General features: G+C 33.6%; 1 protein-coding gene across 3 annotated transcripts in view; it reads left to right on the forward strand.

The window, feature by feature from the left end:
- Positions 1-19255, forward strand: part of raw (NDT-like domain-containing protein raw) — a 249203-nt gene that overhangs the window by 71947 nt on the left and 158001 nt on the right. The window contains exon 2 of one of the 3 annotated variants that reach the window (XM_088224190.1): positions 10825-12259. The exons of the other annotated variants lie outside the window; for them this stretch is intronic. Within the exon in view, the coding sequence (XP_088080316.1) occupies positions 11889-12259 (371 nt within the window). The 5' untranslated portion in view covers positions 10825-11888. The remainder of the gene's footprint in view (positions 1-10824; positions 12260-19255) is intronic. 3 annotated transcript variants of the gene reach the window in all.

The raw sequence follows: 19255 nt of genomic DNA on the forward strand, positions 1-19255 counted from the left end.
GCAAGGTACACATAATTCGTAACTACAAAAAAAATATGTAGATTTATAGATAAATTAAAGTTAGGTTAGGTCAATTTATGTAAAATTACAACCAAATAAATACATACAAATGAATGTTTATTACTACAGTGTTGAATTACAGCACATAAAAAAATTATAGTGAATATGCGAAATTAAAGAGACACGACTCTTATACACATCAAAGGGGCGGGCGCTTTCACTATACTTTCAGGAATAAATAATGAAAAGGGAAATTTCACCTTGCACTATAATGGTTGATGTATTCGCCTACCAAACTCGAGGTCCCGGGCTCGGTTCCTGTCAATTTGACACGAAATATTTGTGTTTTCAAATCTTATTATTTATTTATACAAATACATATATTACAAAAAAAACAATAACGTATCCCTAAGGCCCTTTTTGCGTTTGTCGGGTGTACCCGGTAAAGTTACCGGGCCGGGTGGATTGGCGTGGCATGTGTAAAAAGGGCCTAAATCTATGAGGCAAAGAGCCCTGTGTTGAGTTGGGATACAGCATAATGGAAAGTGGAAGGATGTACATTATTAAATAATAGCAAAATTAAAAATCTTTACGTAAACATATATTTCAATAAACATCTGGACAACACGCGTATTAATAGTATATAAATCTTTACAAGATTTCGCTGCTGTCTCCTACAATGGTCTCTTCTTACCTTAGACAAGATGAAAGAATCGAAGGAATATAGATGTTCAAATATAGGCAGAATGGTGAATGTTTCACGTGTAAAGTGGCCACTTAAACCAGCCAATGATAGGTCATAAGCCTAGACTTCTATTTGCCTTCTCTAAATTGTTCTTTATCTCTTTTGTATTATGTGAAATATAAGGGTTAATCACAAGACTACGCCAAGGACAGAGCCTTGTGGAATTCCGATAAGTACAGATACAATGAAACATTCTCGAAAATGTTTAACTAGTGTCTTTCTTCCATTGTGGACGGCTAAATTCGTCTTTACTAATAGTCTTCTAGTAATGATTTTTTGTTTGTGTCAAGATAATTTTGAATTGTGGATTGAATCGCTGTGTTTTTCTCGATTTTCCCAGCTGTTATAGTTAATCTTCTGTTCGGATCAATTAGCGTCGTCGGGTTTGGTGCTGCGCCATAAATGTAAATGTATTTAGCATTAGCATCGTGAATTTGTATTCGTAACCGCAACTGACCAACATGCTTGCTAATTTTATTGGAATGCTATGCCGGGATAAAGAATACAGTTCTGCGTAAGAAATAGAGTCAGAACCACTCTGGGCGACTGTCTTTGATTCAATGGCAATGGCTGCTCTTGGTAAAAATACTAAAAAATGAAATCGAGTATCTCGCTCATCTCCATAAATTCGCCTCGTAGTGCAGTGGGGGTGTTCAAGCATGGTAGGCGAATTCGCCTACCGCGTTCGATTCCCAGAGAGAGGACGTGAAATATTAATTTTAAAGTTGGTATTACATTGCAATATTTCACTATCCCTTGACTGACAATTGAAGCGGAAGATTAATCACCTACAAATATCAGATAATCACCACTGAATGCGGATAGATAAATATTATGAATAATTTGTTTTTTATTACTTTTTAACTTTTTAAAGATATTTTCAAATTGAGATTTTAGGCCGGAGCGTTCTTAACAATCTTAACAATTTTACATTGACCAATAAGGTAGTTCGTAGGTTTCCTCAATAAGGTTTTTAAAAAAACAGATGTTTTTTGATAATCATTGTTCAATAAGTCCACTCTCGCATACATACAATACTCACACACCCATACACATATACACATACCCTCACACACCTTAAATATATCTACTCACCCTCACTAACATGTAAAATAATAAAACTGATACACTAAATTTTTGTGACTAAAAACAAGTACTTAGCATAAATATTATTATGTTATGATAAAAGTTATACTCATAATGTAATTGAGACACATTTAATGTATATATTTCTACCGATATATTAAAACCATTGTATAAAATCCATAATGCGTTTTGTTTTTATAAGAAAAATAAAAAATAAAAATTATGATAAGCACTAAATAAAAAAAATATGTATTTTACAAATGAATCCACTCTAACTTTATAATGTCTCGTAGATTAACACGATGCTTTAAATAGTGCCAAAGAGATCATAAAAAAATATGAAGTTTTAAAAAACTGAATAATTTGTAAGTTAATGCTTTTCTTGGCAATATTTACCATATGATACTGTCGTCATAAGCAAAGGGGCAGCCTTTTGACAAAAATCGCAAAATTAGTTAAATATATATACGAGTATATATTTTTTAAAGGAAATATTAACGTTCTTATAATTTACCCAAATATTTCAATAATGTTGACCATTTTTAACGAGTTGTAAATAATTCATTAATTAGAAAATGGAAATCAAGTTCAAGAAAACAAAAAGTTTCGAACATATTATATACATATAGCAAATAAGCAGTAAAAAACATTTCTGTACGAAAAACGATTTAATGTTTTTAAAGTATTTTAAGCAATAACGCTATATCTAGAGATTTAAAAGGAAAAACTCAGTGTAGATATGACTCTTACAGATTTTATGCTTCAGAAACAATTGACATATTTTACTTATAATTAATTACAGTTTTTTTTTTTATTTGGATGAAATACTAAGAAGTATCATATCTCAATTTGTGACTTCAAATAACTGCCGTTTTGCTTATGACGGCAAAATAAACATGATCCATTTTTTACAGTTTATTCGGCCTCATGGTTTAATGGTCAGCGCATTTGCCTACCATGCAAGAGGTCTCGGGCTCGTTTCCCGACATGGTTTATATGAAATATTATTTTAAAGGGTGTTTTTACACATAAAAAAATAAATAACAATAATTAAATGAATAGTCCCTAGACTGGTACTTGAAGCATAAGACTGATCACCTTACCTTCTTGTAACAAAAATGATCAAGATATTCTGCGATTGGTGTACCAATGCAGTGCCCTATGCACCATGAGGTGCAGAAAGGGGATGATGATGATTTTTTTCACGGGGAGAACACAAAAAATTTATTTTTCTCAAGCCTGTTCTACGCTGTAATTCACCACTGTAATTAGGCCTCCTGGCCTGAAAAAAAATCAAATAAAGCAGCACCTAGTTATAACTGCTTTACCATATATAATTTTTTAACTGCATTACCACAATTTATAATTAACTTTTCTTTCCCAGATAGTATAGTGTATACATCATTTTGAATTTATTTCCATACCTAGTTAAATGTTTATTTTTTTGTTTTTAAATATTTTTCATACCTTTTTAATTTGTAGTGTATCATAATTTTCATTCTGCTTTTGTAAATAATGTTATAGTTTAAAATAAAAAAAAACGTCTGTAAATAAATACTGTTATCTGCATGTCCCTAAATGAGTTTTTTTTTTAAACTCCTTGGGAATATTATATAAAATTACGTATAATATGTTTTCAATTTAATAATAAAAAAATAATAAATAAAACTTTGATTAAAACAAACAGTTATTTTTGTTTAGGATTTTGAAGCCTTTTCAACCATCAAATGCGTAAAAATATGTTTTTTTGTTCAGCCAAAGGGTAAACAAAACCATAAAATAATTTAGCACGCTAGCTATTTAATTTCACACGCTAAGTAAATGAATGAAATATATAATTAATTTTCATGATAATGTAGCTACGCCAATATTGATAATGCAATAATAATGGTCCTTCCGTACGGCTCGTGGCGGACGTGGATGGCCGCGGCCGGAGTGCCGACCTAAAGTGACTTGTCGTTCGTTCGATTGTTGACTCCACAGTCTGCAGTGTTGTTAACTGCTGGCGAAAATAGACTAGTGTTTTGGTAGCGGCCTTGCGACTGGAGCTATTCTCGTTGATGCGCTTCATATACGTACTACGAATATGGCACATTTTACACGTATCGTCCAAATCCACTCGGCACGGTAAAAAAAGGGTGGGCGGACACTTATTAATTATTTTCTTTTTTCGTTTTATTTATTCATATTATTAAAGGGGCGAAATCTTAAATATTTCAACAATGTTTGAGTATGTCCAAATGCTTGCAGACTGGCTAGATTTCATCCCTAGATAATAACTCCCTAGGGATGAAATCCAGCCAGTCTGCAAGCATTTGGACATACTCAAACATTGTTTAATTAACTACCTGGTAAAATAAGAAGTATAAAAATTGGAAAATAGTTTTCAAACGTTGCCTAGTAGGTGATTTGGTTCAGCCGGATGAATCTCACCCGCATAAATAAAGGTTTCAGCTCTTCACAAACATCAACAGATGAAAGAATTGAAGGAATATAGATGTTCGAATATGGGCAGAATGGTGAATTTTACACAGTGTGTAAAGTGGCCACTTAAACCAGTCATTGACAGGTCATAAGTCCTGTAAATGCCTAGACTTCCATATTCCCCTTCTCAAAAATCTTTTCTCTCTGTTGAAATAAATTCAATCTTAAATATTTGTTTTTGAAAAGAAATTCAAGCATTTTAAATGAAAATAATAATAAAAATGTTAAAATATTTCAACAGAGAGGGAAAAGATTTTTGAGAAGGGGAATATGGATGTCTAGGCATTTACAGGGCTTATGACCTGTCAATGACTGGTTTAAGTGGCCACTTTACACATTGTGTAACATTCACCATTCTGCCCATATTCGAACATCTATATTCCTTCAATTCTTTCATCTGTTGATGTTTGTGAAGAGCTGAAACCTTTATTTATGCGGGTGAGATTTATCTAATTGAATTATTTCACCTACATACTACGCAACGCCTGAAAAAGTTATTTTTTCAATTTCTATACTTCTTCATTGATCAGGTGGATTTATCAACAGTATTTTGAGTTTGTCCTAATTTTTGTAGACAAGGACTGGACAACAAGGACTTTTATATTACCTTCTCTTAAATGTTCTTCATCTCTGTTCTAATATTTTAATATAAACAGCTCCCCAGGGAGTTGAATCCAGTCCTTGTCTACAAAAATTTGGACAAACTCAAAATATTGATAATAATAGTTTATTAACAAAAATGACAAATTCTTAATCTGCTACATACATACTTATGTAATAGATTTCTCTGGATTATGTCTAGTCTGTCTAACTAGGTACAACCTGTTTTAAGGCAGACATTTTTATGCAAAAATAAACAATAATATGACTACCTACTAGTTCATTTATTATAAAGTTATACCGTTTATTATTTTAGAATGTTTTTTAGTAAGTTTTCCGATTTTTCTTTACCTAAATCCAGTAATCATTTTATTACATATTTATTTGGTCGAATTCGGGTCAAATTACACTAAGATTCTCGGCTGGCGCGTTTCCCTACCATGCTTGAGGTTCTGGGTTCGATTTACGGCAAGGTGGACGTGAAATAGTTTTTTTCCCTATTACTAAAATTATTTTATTTTATTTATTTTTTACACCACAACAATCATATGAATCAACCAATGAGAAGAGATTTGTGGAAGATTTCCGGTTTACTTACCGTTAATGTCAATGTCGGAACTGACAGAGAAAAATCGGAAGAGAACTTGAGACGTCACACGCGAAGTGATTTCAGAAATACACAATTTCAAAAATCATAGCGCGATAATACAACACTTAAAAAAAATAATTGGCTTAGTTTAATATTCTATTTTAGTTTTAGTTTATTTTTTTTTAAAAAAAACGCTTTTCTTTCTCATTACAGCGTCAAACGCCCGGACTTCAGAAAAATCATATTTTACTTTTGTGTCCTCACCGAGAACCGAACCCAAAACCTTCCGTGTATGAGACAAGCATCTCAGTCGTTACACCACGAAGCCCGCCAAAGGTGGAAAAACGTTTAACGTGCAATCGAATATAATGGACGTCATGCTGAGTATCTCTCTATATTTTCTCACGCGAAGCTAAATATCCATCTCCAATAATACCGTATTATAGTTGAGTTAACAATTTTGCGAGATAATGACTCGGGCCGGGATCATTAGTACCTAATTCCGCTTACAGTTGGAGAGTTAATTATATGTAATTATTGTTATATCAATGTGTTTTTACTTTCGCCAGTCTGGGCTGATGTCATCCTCAAACCCCCCCACTACACAACCCCCCCCTCTCCTAACCAAGATGAATGATAAATAAAACGTAGTTGACCCTTTCAGACCGACTGGGGCCTTATGCTGGACTCATTCGTCTTTAGAATCGTATGCGACCTCCATAATTCGACGAGTGACGGCAATCTTGTACCACCCGTACGAATGCAGTCGATTGAAAGAAAACCAATCGACTTTAACTGTCGAGTGCCCCAAAGCACTCGACATTGGCAATCGAATGCGACATCGTAACTTCTGCTGTCAAACTTCCTTCTTGTAAAAAGCTCGGCATTCATGTTTAAATGACGAGTAGGTATTTTTGTTGTATTTAACTTAAAATTTACAACACTGATCAATATTATAATTATGGCGTATTAACAAATGTGCAACAAATATAACTGTACTTATTTTTAATCCATTATCAAATGAAGTTTCACTAGAAATATAATTTAAAAATTATTTTATCGCTCGTCAATGTCAAAATACGTATTTAAAATATATATATTATATAAAATGTTTTTAAAATCCATTAAATAAATATGAAATATTTCTAATAACATGTAGATTTTTTTTTTTTTTTTATTCAAAAATTTCATAAAAAGTACATGTTTTTGTAACTCTCCAAAAAAAGAGACTAACTCTTGTGCTTGGACTTGACTTACACTGTTTTAGTTGTTTATTTATAAGAGTTTATATAATTTTAAATGCGAGTACATGAAAAGAAAAATAAAAACAAAGGATATATAAAGAAAAAATATAAAACAATAATACATTCATACTAATTAAAAGTTAATGTTGTTTTTACACGAGTTCAAAAAAATAATTAGATGTGTGTTATGTCAAAGGCAAATAATAATTATCAATGTTGCAGTGTCTCAGTAAAACATTTTTTTATATTTTTTTCATAATATTCCATACACAAAATATTCAACGGAAGAAGTCTGACAAGAAACAATAAAAGTTTACGTGTGGCAGGAGAGCCATAGGCCATAGATAAATACGGATTTGTTAGTATTGCCACTTTCTCATTCGTCTTTGTAATTAAATTGTCGGAAGGAAGAGCAGTAATTTATATAAAACAATCATATGTCCACACATATGATTGTTTTATATATATGAATACTGCTCTTTATATATATTACATTTTGTAATTTTCAAACAAAAAGAATATGTAAATAATATAGTTTTAATGCAAATACGGGAATACGTTTGTATGAAAAAAAGGCAGACCGCGTTTCATCTAAACAGTTTGAGCACCGGCTGAATAAATATAGAATTTACCCCGTGTCCGGCCCATTTTTGTGAAATTTCATGCTTTGTGAAGGGTTTCTTAAAAGTGTCATCATTATGAAAATACTGAATTTCATATTCCCTTCTCAAAAATGTTTTTTCCTCTGTTGCAACAAATTTATTTTTAAACGCCGAAGCGGGTTTTTAGATTTTGAAAATATACAAACGTAGGTTTAAATTTTTAACTGCAAAGTGATAAACCGTACAAAATAAACACAACACAACATAAAAATACAAATAGAAATTAAATTATACAAATTAAAATATTATTTTTTACAGAATAATTTATTTTTTCTTTTTTATGTTATACAAAAACATTATAACTGTCCATTGTTTATTATCGAAGCAAAAATTCATTAACATTTTCTTGTATACCCAAGAACAGGCCATGCCTTTGTGGGATTTTTTATTTACTATTTTTCTATTAATATGAATTTCGTTGATATGTAATTATGCTTTCTTTTAATACTCTGTTTTATTATTATGTTTATTGTAAGAAAACAAAAAATAAAAATAAACAAATAAATAAAATAAAAATATGAAACTCGATCACAAATTGGCTAAATGATTAAAAAAAAAATTCTACCATTGACACTTTGAGTACCGGCCGAATACACATAGAATTTACCCTGTGCCCTGCCCATTTTTGTAAAATTTCATGCTTTGTGAAGGGTTTCTTAAAAGTGTCATAATTATAAAAATACTGGGTTAAATCAATTGAAACTTCTCATACTTATTTGAAACAATTTAATAAGTCATTTTTGTATGATAGTTTTGCCAACATTGGCCTTTATGGAGAGCCACATTGCAATCGGGTTGTGGTCCTGTGGCTAGTGTCTCGGACTCACGGACCAAAGGTCCGTGGTTCGAATCCCACTCTACCCCAACTCGATTCCATTTTCTAATAGTGAGTTATTTACAACTCGTTGAAAATGGCCCTCAAAATTAAATATTTGGGTAAATCATAAGAACACAAATATTTCTTTTAAAAAAAAAAAAAAATGTTCGCACATATACAGGGTCTCACTTCTTTCTTGTGCTTTATATCCCGGAGCCGTGTAAACACGTGATTATAATAACCCCGTGTTGTGTCTCGGTCCCGTGTTTTCACGTAGTTTACCAGCAGCGAAAGTACCGACAAAAGTCACCAGATGTCAATAAAATGCACTTTTTTAGACAGGTGGTAAACCACGTGAAATCACGGGACCGGGACACAAGGCATGGTTAAATAATCACGTGTTCACTTGGCCCCGGGATACAAAGTGTTAATACCGGTTCTGGATACCGATACAAAGGGAAGGTAAGAAATGATAGCGAAATAAACAAACAAAATGTGAACTGTTTTAGGCCACCTCGCCTCAGCTGTTTTTTATTTATTGGCCAGTATGATGTCACGTTTATATCGAGAGCTCCATATTTATACAGATCGTTTATACGTATACTATATGTATTTTTTATATTACTATATACTTATACGTGAGAAATATAGTCATTCAGTCAAAGAGTTAAGACCTTGTTTGGTACAACAATGCGGTGCACCACCATTTTTATTCGTATTCTTTTTTTATATTTTTTATATGGGAGTTGCTTTATTATTTACCTTGCTTATAATATACAAGGTTTATATTTAAAAAAGTGGATTTTTCTGCAATTAAATATCTTAAAATTTATCTAAACTATTGGGATCAGGAGGGAAATATTAATGTGGGCTAATCAGGAACTTCTCAGCATTTGCTCACGTGGAGAGGAAACAACTTAATACTCCTCAGGAGAAGCCGGCCTGTTGGCAGTAGTCAACAGGCCTTCCGTTCCACTAGAGGAGTGTTCGGCATTTTGTTCCCTACTTTGGTTTATTTTACCAATTTCCTGCGCTATATTGATCATGTATGATACTACTTCTCGTGTGAGTTCTTTATTACCTATCACCGATGGGATGTCGCATAGATCTTCACCCAGGCCTCTGCATTGCGCCTCCAGCTGTTGTCTTTGAAAGCTGAAAAAGGGGCAATGCATCAACAGGGGACATCTTGAGGAGTTTCGTCGTCGCACGGGCAGCTGTCGATCTCTGAGAGCTTGAAGCGATGCAGGTAGCTCATGAAGCCACCATGACCCGTAAGCATCTGGGTGAGCTCGTAGCCAGCATTTTGCATTTTTCTGAAATCATAGGCATGATAAATTGTAGGGAAAAACATTTTAGTTACACTTCCGGTTGTCTCACTCAAATAACGAATATTCTTGTTCTTATTGGGGTCAGTGCTATGAATGTTGAATGTTACACAGTGTGTAAAGTAGCCACTCAAACCAGCCAATGACAGGTCATAAGCCCTGTAAATGCCTAGACTCCCGTATTCCCCCCTCAAAAATGTTTTCCATCTCCGTTGCAATAAATTTGGCTGTTTCAATGTACGCTTTTTTTCTTTTTTTTGACATTGTATTTAATGTCAAAATCGGGTTGTGGTCCTGTGGTTAGTATTTCGGACTCATGGACCAATGGTCCGTGGATCGAATCCCACTCTACTACATCTTTATTTCCATTTTCTAATAGTGAGTTATTTACGACTCGTTGAAAACGGCCCTAAAAATGAAAATTTCCTTAATTTTTTTAGTAATCCACGTTCTTACTACTGTATATGATAAATGTTTAGGACATTCTTTTCAAATCATTTTCCTACTGAAAATATATTTCATTCCAAATAATTACAATTTTTCCGTAATCTGAGACTACCCTTCTCTAGGATAGCAGATTTTAATATCATGCTTATGGCCGTGACTCTATAAGGCAAGATGTTTTTTTTTATTTTTTATTATTGCGCAATTAAAAAAAAACATTCGTTTTAAAATGGCAAAATTGTATGATTTTCTCATTTTGCGTGCGTTTTACCAAACTACAGCCTTAAGCGAAACAATGAACTGTTATCTCATAAACAATTTCACATCCTGATCAGTTTTTCGTTACAAGTAACAGCTTTTTTTTGTGGAACTGTTTCAGCAGCTGCTTGTACAAGATTCGCCCATGCTGCTCTGAACTGTTAGTTAGAAACCGTTTCACGATACGGTTAATTTGTGAAACGGTAACTGTTATTCCTTTAAAACACCGAAACGCCCAACTCTACCATTGCCATAGACAGTAAATTATTGTATTTAATAATAATTTTATTGATTTATGCCACTGTCAATTTGGTATTTATGCCGTAAATGACAGGAATCGTTTTTTTTTCAAACGCCTTTTCACATTTCGTATTAAAATTGTTATATTCTTTGATTTATTATTCGCCATAGGCATGTTAGAACCCCATTAATATTTATACAATACATCACGTGCTGGTCGAAAATAATTGTGTTGCTGTCGAATATAATTATTTTTACTTTATTTATTCAACATTTTTTTAATGACGTAAATACTAGATATCCGATTAATCTTTTTTTAATTGACAGTGTGTTAAAGACTATTTTGAAAACAAACCTAGAAAAGTACTGAACTACAAAATGGATTGCAATATACATTTTTTTATCGGCAGTTGTATTTTGTGAATTGGACGAATCAGAAACGAGTGGTTGCTGTGAAGTGAAATTGTTGAAATCAAAAGTTTTCTACGGCGAAGTAAAGAAGGTGAAACATGCTAAGAAGTATTAGAAATAATCCAGAACTCCTAGCGACCGACGACCAAGTTATGGCTTGCAAAAATCAACAAGAACTCATTTATCGAGACATATCTACAAATAGTGGAACATCAGGAATAGCCAGAGAACTTGTATCCCATTCTCTCTGAACTCCTAATCGATAGATGAGTTCATTACTCCACTATCAGATGGCTAATTGAAGCGGTCGTAACTCAACCGCGACAAATGACATCGAATCATTATCTGATGACCACTGTGACATAGCTTCCGACCCAATGGATTGTAAATTGCGAGGGAGACAAACAACAGATTTAGTACTCAGAGGTATGTGGACGGGAAATGTTGCACTCTAGAAGAATCTAGTCACTAAATCAAACCCAACGATTTTGGTGATAAACGATTTTAAAATGAGGCAAACTGCTGCAACCATATTTGATTCGAGAATCGAAGCTATAAGAATCTAGACACCAAAATATATTCAGCGTACTGTAGCGCCCAATCTTTAACTCATAAAGCCAACTTTATTATGATTTTGCTAAAACCATAGCAAAAGATGCATTACAATTAAGAAAAATATATATACCAATATAATTCCTTGGTTTGCAGCAAAGCTCTGCATCTCCTCTGTCCCTCCGGTCTGTCCTGTGCCGCCATCTTTAGGTCTTCATATGACTTGCAGCTCACAAATCATCGAGGTATTCTCTGCGAGGGCTTCCTATCTATATCTGATTTGAAGGTCTGGAAACATCGGGATTAAGAAGAATTTCGAGATTAGAACCGAAGATTTTGTTACGCTATTCGATTCAAAGGCCAAGTTTTTGGTGAAGTTGGTAAAACTAGAATTCTAAATTTCTGATTTGGAGGCGGTGTTTTCCGTTATGGACAGCGTCATCATGACGACACCGGGCGGCGGCCCGCGGCTGCGGTCGCGCCTGCGCAGCGCCGCCAACGCCATCTGCGCCCGCTCCCCTAAGGGCCACATCCACCACACCTACCCCAAGATCTCCGCCTCCTCGCACCAGAGCTTCAACAGCCACAACGGGAAGAACAGCCCCTCGGCGTGCATCTTCGCCAACGGCGCCGTCGCCAAGGCGCTGCACAGGTCCGGGTCGTTCACGCTGGGGAACGGGAAGAGCTTCGTCCCACCGAACCGAGGCGCGGCCGAAGCTGAGGAGACTCCGAAACCGGGGACTGTTCCCGACGTCACGGAACCGACGGATAATGGAAGACTGTGCGGAAGACTCTCTAGGTGAGTGCTTTAAAATGTATATATTTATTTATTTTTATTTCATTTTATTTTATAAACATAAACGGCAAATCTGCCTTTTACAAACATATTTGGCTTAATATATATTTTTTTTAAACATGAATTACCTTATACCCAAGATTTATAAAAAAAAAATTAAACTAAAAATTATACAAGATTTATATTAAAAAAATTAACCTAATAATTATACAGCATATTCAGTAGAAAGTTTTAATAATAAAACATTCTGCAGTAAAACAACAAGAAAATCATAAGTACTGTTTCACACAGCTAGGCAAAGTGAACAAAAAGCTGTATATATTATGAAATGCATGAATAAATAAATATAATTACCATTCACCATCTTTGAAAACGTTCAAATGGTTTGTTCTATAGGAACAATACCCTACACTAAATATATCAGATACTGTTGCCGAGTTCATGAAGTCTATTTAATACGGCATTACAAGTATACACTGTCCGTGAATTGTTGCTACAAAACAGTGGCACCTGTCTAGTCATTCTTCCAGGCACCCTGAAGTGGATGAGAGATAATAGTTCAGGGCAATCCCATTTTGAATTTACAATTTTGAATAAATTTAAAAGGTCTATAATTTTTCTTCTATCGTTAAGTTTTAACAAATTTAATGTTTTTAGTAAAAAATCGTATTTATGTATTGTTTAGCGGTTTGTGGAGCCATGAATGAGTATGTCCTAATATTTTAGGATGCATTTTTTTGCTGACCAATTGATGTTGACCAAAAATCTCATGAAGATCGGATATTCAGTATTCAGTATCTACGCAGAAAATATAAATATTATCTTGTTTTTGTTGTTTTCCGTCTGAATATTGGCGCCATGACTAACTGATATTTTCGTTATTTTCGACAACGTAGCACTTTTCTCTTGTTTATATTAATGATTAAGCATTATAGTTTCTGTCGATTGTGCGTACACGAGTTCCTGGAATCCACACAAAAAAAAACTAATTTTCTCTTCCACTGGTTAAGATTTTGATTAATAATCATTTAATTTTATACTGTATTTTATATGAAAATTACGCAATTTATAGAAAATACTAGATTTCATTAAAAAATATATTCCAGTTATGTTTACTTACTTATCACGTTAAATGATTATATTTTTCCATTTACTCACATTATAATTCATTCAAAATAAATAAATTTCAGATCTTGTAAATCAATGATTCTAATAAAAGGGAAAGAATCGAATAACTTTTTAAACTAAAAATTTGTTGCAACAGAGAGCGAAAACATTCTTGAGAAAGGAATATGAGAGTCTCTTATGACCTGTCATTGGCTGGTTTAAGTGGCCACGTTAAACACTGTGTAACATTCACCATTCTGCCTATGTTTAAACATCCACGTTTTCTCAACTCTTCAATCTGTTGACTTTTGTGAAGTAAAAGAGCTGAAACCTTTATCATGTGGGTGAGATTCAACCGGCTGAACCAATTCACCTACTAAGCAACGCCTGAAAACAATTTTCCAATTTTGTATACTTCTTCTTTTACCAGGTAGTTAATTCAACAATGTTTTGAGTATGTCCAAATGCTTGCAAATAGGCTAGATTTTTTCCCTAGGGAGTTCTTCTTGAGGAAATGTGGATGTTTTAACATAGGCTTAATGGAAGGGAAGAAAAAGGATAAAGGGACAACTTAAATATTTAGATAGTGACATTTAAATCTTGACTTCAATGTAAATAAAGGAGGGGCGTCTCTAACATTAGTGGGTAGATTATTCCGCAACCGAGCAACTACTGTGAAAGAGGAGGCAAGAAAATTAGAGCGATGAAAGGATATTAAAAGGGTTCTCTCGTCACTAGAACGAAGATATAGTCCGTGTTGTGATAGAGGTTGGAAAAGCACTCTCAGATAAATAGGCGAAGTGGGATTATTTAAAATATTGTGAAGAAGTGATAGAATGTGAATGTTTCTTCCATGCCTGATACTGAGCCTGTGTAGTTGCGTGCGATATTCGGTTATGTGGTCGAATTTGCGAAGGTCAAAGATACCAGTATATCGTATACAAACATTCTGCAATCGTTCTAACTTATCAGGTAATTCAGAGTTAGCATCTGGATAACATACATCCGCATAGTCAAGAAGTGGAAGAAGTAAGCTCCGGACTAATGAGAGCTTAACATTAATTGGCAAGAAATTCTGTAATCTTTTAAGTAAGTGCAAACTGCTATAAAGTGTACGATTAACTTCGTTAACCTGATCGTGCCACCCTAAATGCTTATGAATGCTAATACCAAGTGTTTGACTGAAGTTGTGAACGGAATATCTGTACCATCTATTTTGAAAAAAGGAAGTGTGAAAAAATTCACTTTTGAACACATTTTTTTACTTTCAGTGAGTCTACTTTTGTAGATTTCATTTTAATTGAGGTTTTTTACCATCTGTAATCTATATATGTTTAACGGTATTTGAAAACACAATGATAGATCGTAGACTTTGCTATTTAAATGCGAAGATAGATTACCTGTTCCTTTTGCAATTAGTGAAAATTGCTTCACCTGTTGGATTATCCGATACGATGTAGACTTCACAGCCATTATTTAATGGGTATTGTGTCCTTGGTTTAGAAAAGTAGAGCGAGTTTAATTTTACACTTAATCCATTGCAAGATCGACTTCAGAGATAATCCCTTATTGAGTGGCTTTAGAAAAGGTTTTGCACGGAAGGTTTTTCAAGATATTGTTAAATGAACACGTATTTTTCCATTATGCTTTAACTCTTTATAGTGTACATATTTTGTGTTGATTTACGTCTTGCAAACCTAATAGTATGTCCAAATGTTTGCAAACTGGCTGGATTTCTTCCCTAGGGAGTTATTTAGATCTACATTTGTCGCAACAGAGAGGGAAAACATTTTAGCGAAGGGAATATGGAAGTCTAGGGATTTACAGGGCTCATGACCTGTCATTGTCTAGTTTATCTTTCTTCGTGTCTGTTGTAATATGTTGATATTTACATCTTCCTAGAAGATTGAATCTACTCCTTGTCTACAAAAATTTGGACAACCCAAAACATTGTCGATGAATCCGCCCGGTCCAAAAAGAAGCATAAAAATTGAAAAATATTTTTAGGCATTTCCTAGTATGTATGTGAAATAATTCATCAGATGAATCTCACCCGCAACAATAAAGGTTTCGTTGAAGGAATATAGATGTTCACCTAAACCGCCACCTAAACCAGCCAATGGCTGGATCCCATCTGTTGATTTGAGTGAAGTTAAAGAGCTGAAACCTTTATTGTTGTGACGAAATTTATCATACTAGACAACGCCTGAAATCGATTTTTCAATTTCTTGCACCAGTTAACAGATGGAAGAATTATGGATGTTCAAACACAGGCAGAATGGTGAATGTAATACAGCATATCAATTGGCCACTTAAACCAGCCAATGACAGGTCATATGCCCTGTAAATGCCTACACTGCTATTCTATATTTACTTCTCTCAAATATTATCCATCCCTGTTATTTGTTAATCTTAACGACTCCCGAGGGGGTGAAATTCAGTCTTTTGTCTACAAACATTTGGACAAACTCAAAATATTGTAACTCGTTCATTGACCAGAAAACATTGCTTCGGAAAAACCTACGGTCTTTAAAGTGATTCTAAACGAAAATATGAAACTAATTATTCATAGATGGCGCGCGCTTTTATATTTATTAATTGAAAAATGCCATTTTTACGTTTATTTTCAAGGGAAATTTTACCATACTTGGTTTGTGGAACTTTACACTTTATTGATTGTAACAAATACCATAGCATACCATACCATGTAGCGTTTTCGCAAACCAAGTTTTGTAAATTTTCCATTGAAAATAAACGTAAAAAAATAATTTTTCAATGAAAATTTTTTAAAGCGCCATCTATAATAATAATAACAATGGTTTATTAACTAAAACTACAATTTCTTTATCTACATACATACTTAGGTAATAGATTTCTCTGGATTTTGTCTAGTCTGCCTAACTAGGTACAACCTGTTTTAAGGCAGACATTTTTATACAAAAATAAACGATAACATGACTACTTACTAGTTCATTTATTATTAAGTTATACAATATATATGCCATTTATTATTTAAGAATGTTTTTGAGTAAGTTTTACGATTTTTCTCTACCTAAATCCAGTAACTATTTTATTACAAATTTATTTAATAGAATTCGGGTCATTGTTTTGTAATGTTCGGGTAACATATTGAATATTTTGGGGTCCAGAAACCTGCAATTTCTTTGCCCGAATTCTGAATTTGTGGTAGACCCCATGACCCATCCTTAAGTTTGACTTCTGGTAATGTGGGAGTGTTCCTTTTGGGATTCGGTAGAATAATTTGCTTTCACTAACATAATGAGGAAGTTCAGTGTCTTTTTTATTATTTTTTTATTTGTTAATAGAATATAAAACTGAGCCATTTTTTTTTTATATATCGTATTATCAGCGCTATGACTTTTAAAAGTTTTGTATTTCTGAATAACTCCGCGTGCGACGTCAGAGGTTGTTCTAAGACAGTTCTTCCGATTGGTTCGTTTACGGTGATATCATTGGATGGTTCATATGAACCAGTGACGTCATTCAAAGTAGTGCGTTTTTTAAAAATATTTTTTTTTTCGTACATTTTTAAGAAACTTTATCGTAAAATTTAATGCTCTAATTTTTACCGCGTGCAAGAAAACATTTTTTGTATCCAATTTCCCATAGGGTTGAAGTTCTTTATTATTCTAGATATATATAATTGCCTTATATCTAATATATCGAATTCCTCGAACAACTTGACGCTGGGGTACCTGAAGAGCTTTTTGAAAATTATTTTAATAAACGATTTTTGAGCAGATTCGAGAAGTTTTAAAATTGATTTATTAGTGCCTCCCCATCCTATGAATAATTAGATTCATATTTTCGTTTAGAACCACCTTAAAACGGTTTCACGGTTTCGGGTGTGTGGAGGATTGTACTGCCGCGTTCCGCGAATATGAATAAACTCCCTATGTAGGTTATTTAAGATTGCATAAGTGATTTAGTTACATAACTGAATAATTATTTATAACAGATACACTGAGTAGGTTCTTACGTTGGCTTCTCGACTTAAAGTGAGTTTTTGCCCTCCCACGAGATCCTTGAAGCTTGATAGTGAGATTAAGCATAAAAGTAGAACAAGGAAAGCACCGAGTCTATTTATCTACTCTGCATACCCCCACGGATTAAGGGGACAGTCAACAGTATAAAAAATTACAAAATCTATAAAATTAAACGATTTTATTAGTATTTTCGTACGTGCAATGAGGTTTTTTGGATAGTTGTGCATCTGAATGGCAGTAAAAATTAAGGAAATTCAAATAAAGAAATATCAAATAATATAAAAAACATTTTGTTAAACTTGTTCGTTTATAAATTTGTTCAATTTTTAATTTTCCGTCAACCAATTTTGAGGTTACTACTTCATCATCAGGAATCATCTGACATCCCAAAGCCACAATTTTAATCAAGAAACGGGCCTTAAATTTTTACATAATTATTTATTTGACCTTTCCTTACTAAGCATCCAAAATTACACATGATCCGAACGGGGGACCAAACGACCCAATCGAATAAAATTTCACTAGAATATTAATAAAGTCTCGTAATAATAATAAGTTTTGTTTATTGTATATCAATAATTATAGTAATAATAGTCACAATAAAATAAAAAAAATAAAAATAAGAATATGAACTAAATAAACTTAACAATACAAAAGATTAAAATTGAAATTAAATTATAGTAAGAAATAGTTCGACGATATAAAATACATCGTATATACGCATGTAACTAATAATAATATAACATTTAAACAAAATTAACAAATGTAAATATGAATATTTGAGTTAGCAGAAAGCCATAGGTCTGTTTTCGCCATCACTCTCCCAAAAGTATTTTCTTTTTAAATTTACTAGAAATAGCAGCTAGTACTCCCCGTATATGGTTTCCTAATTATAACATTCATATAAAGTGGATTGAATCGGTTCAACGTAAATGTTTAAAATCGTTAATATTTATAAATAGATTAAATAGTCTTACAATTAACTATTGTGATCGTCTATAATACTTTCACATTTTCCGTTTAGAGTTCAGATGGGTCTTGGCTGGTTTAATTTTATTGCACAAAATAATATCTAACCATATGGATGCCTATGATATCCTTGCTCAGATCAACATTAATGTACCTCACCTTAACTTGCGTACCGATGCTGTCTTTGCTGTGGGAAATTTTAGAACCAACGTCAGATTCTTTTCCCCTCTTCCAATTATCCTCAGAACAGTTAACAAAATCTCACCAAACAATACTGTCGATGTGTTCCTACAGCAAAGGCATGCATTCAAGAAGCAAGCGGTGTTATCACTCCTGACTTGAGATGACACACTTGCCATGTCTGCCTAGATCATGCCATGACTATACTTATCGTACATTTAAATAGATTCTAAGTAGTGATGCAACATACCTCTGCTTCTGCTTCTGCTTCTGCTTCTTTTATAACGGAAATTCGAACGGAACTTTACGCGCAGGAGGGGTGTTCCAGGCGTGCCAGCCATCCACAAGCGAGCCGGGCGTGTGCTTCGGCACTTGTCGCAACGCGGTTTACATACTTTTTTTTACTTCATTATACTCCGTGACGTGAGTGTAAGCTCGTAATATTTTTTGTTCTTGTTCGTTTTAGTAATTAATTTGTGTCGTGTTTGTAACGTAAGCGCAATTATGAAACCAAAAACAAGTCCTGTTTGGAACTACCCATACGGGGTGTTCTTTAAACCCTGTCACATCCAAAACCACGATGATCAGCATGGGCAAGAAGACGTTTTAGCATATTTAAAAAATATTTAGAACAAATAAATTTTTTCAAAATAAAATATTTAAAAAAACAAATGGTTGCTTACTTCTGCAGGGGATAAGTGAGGGGAGCGGGCGCAGTATCAGACTTCTCCCTCCC

This window comes from Micrasema longulum, unplaced genomic scaffold (genome assembly GCF_059751315.1).
Source record: "Micrasema longulum isolate JH-2025_06_02 unplaced genomic scaffold, ASM5975131v1 h1tg000271l, whole genome shotgun sequence".
Classification (NCBI taxonomy): Eukaryota; Metazoa; Arthropoda; class Insecta; order Trichoptera; family Brachycentridae; genus Micrasema; species Micrasema longulum.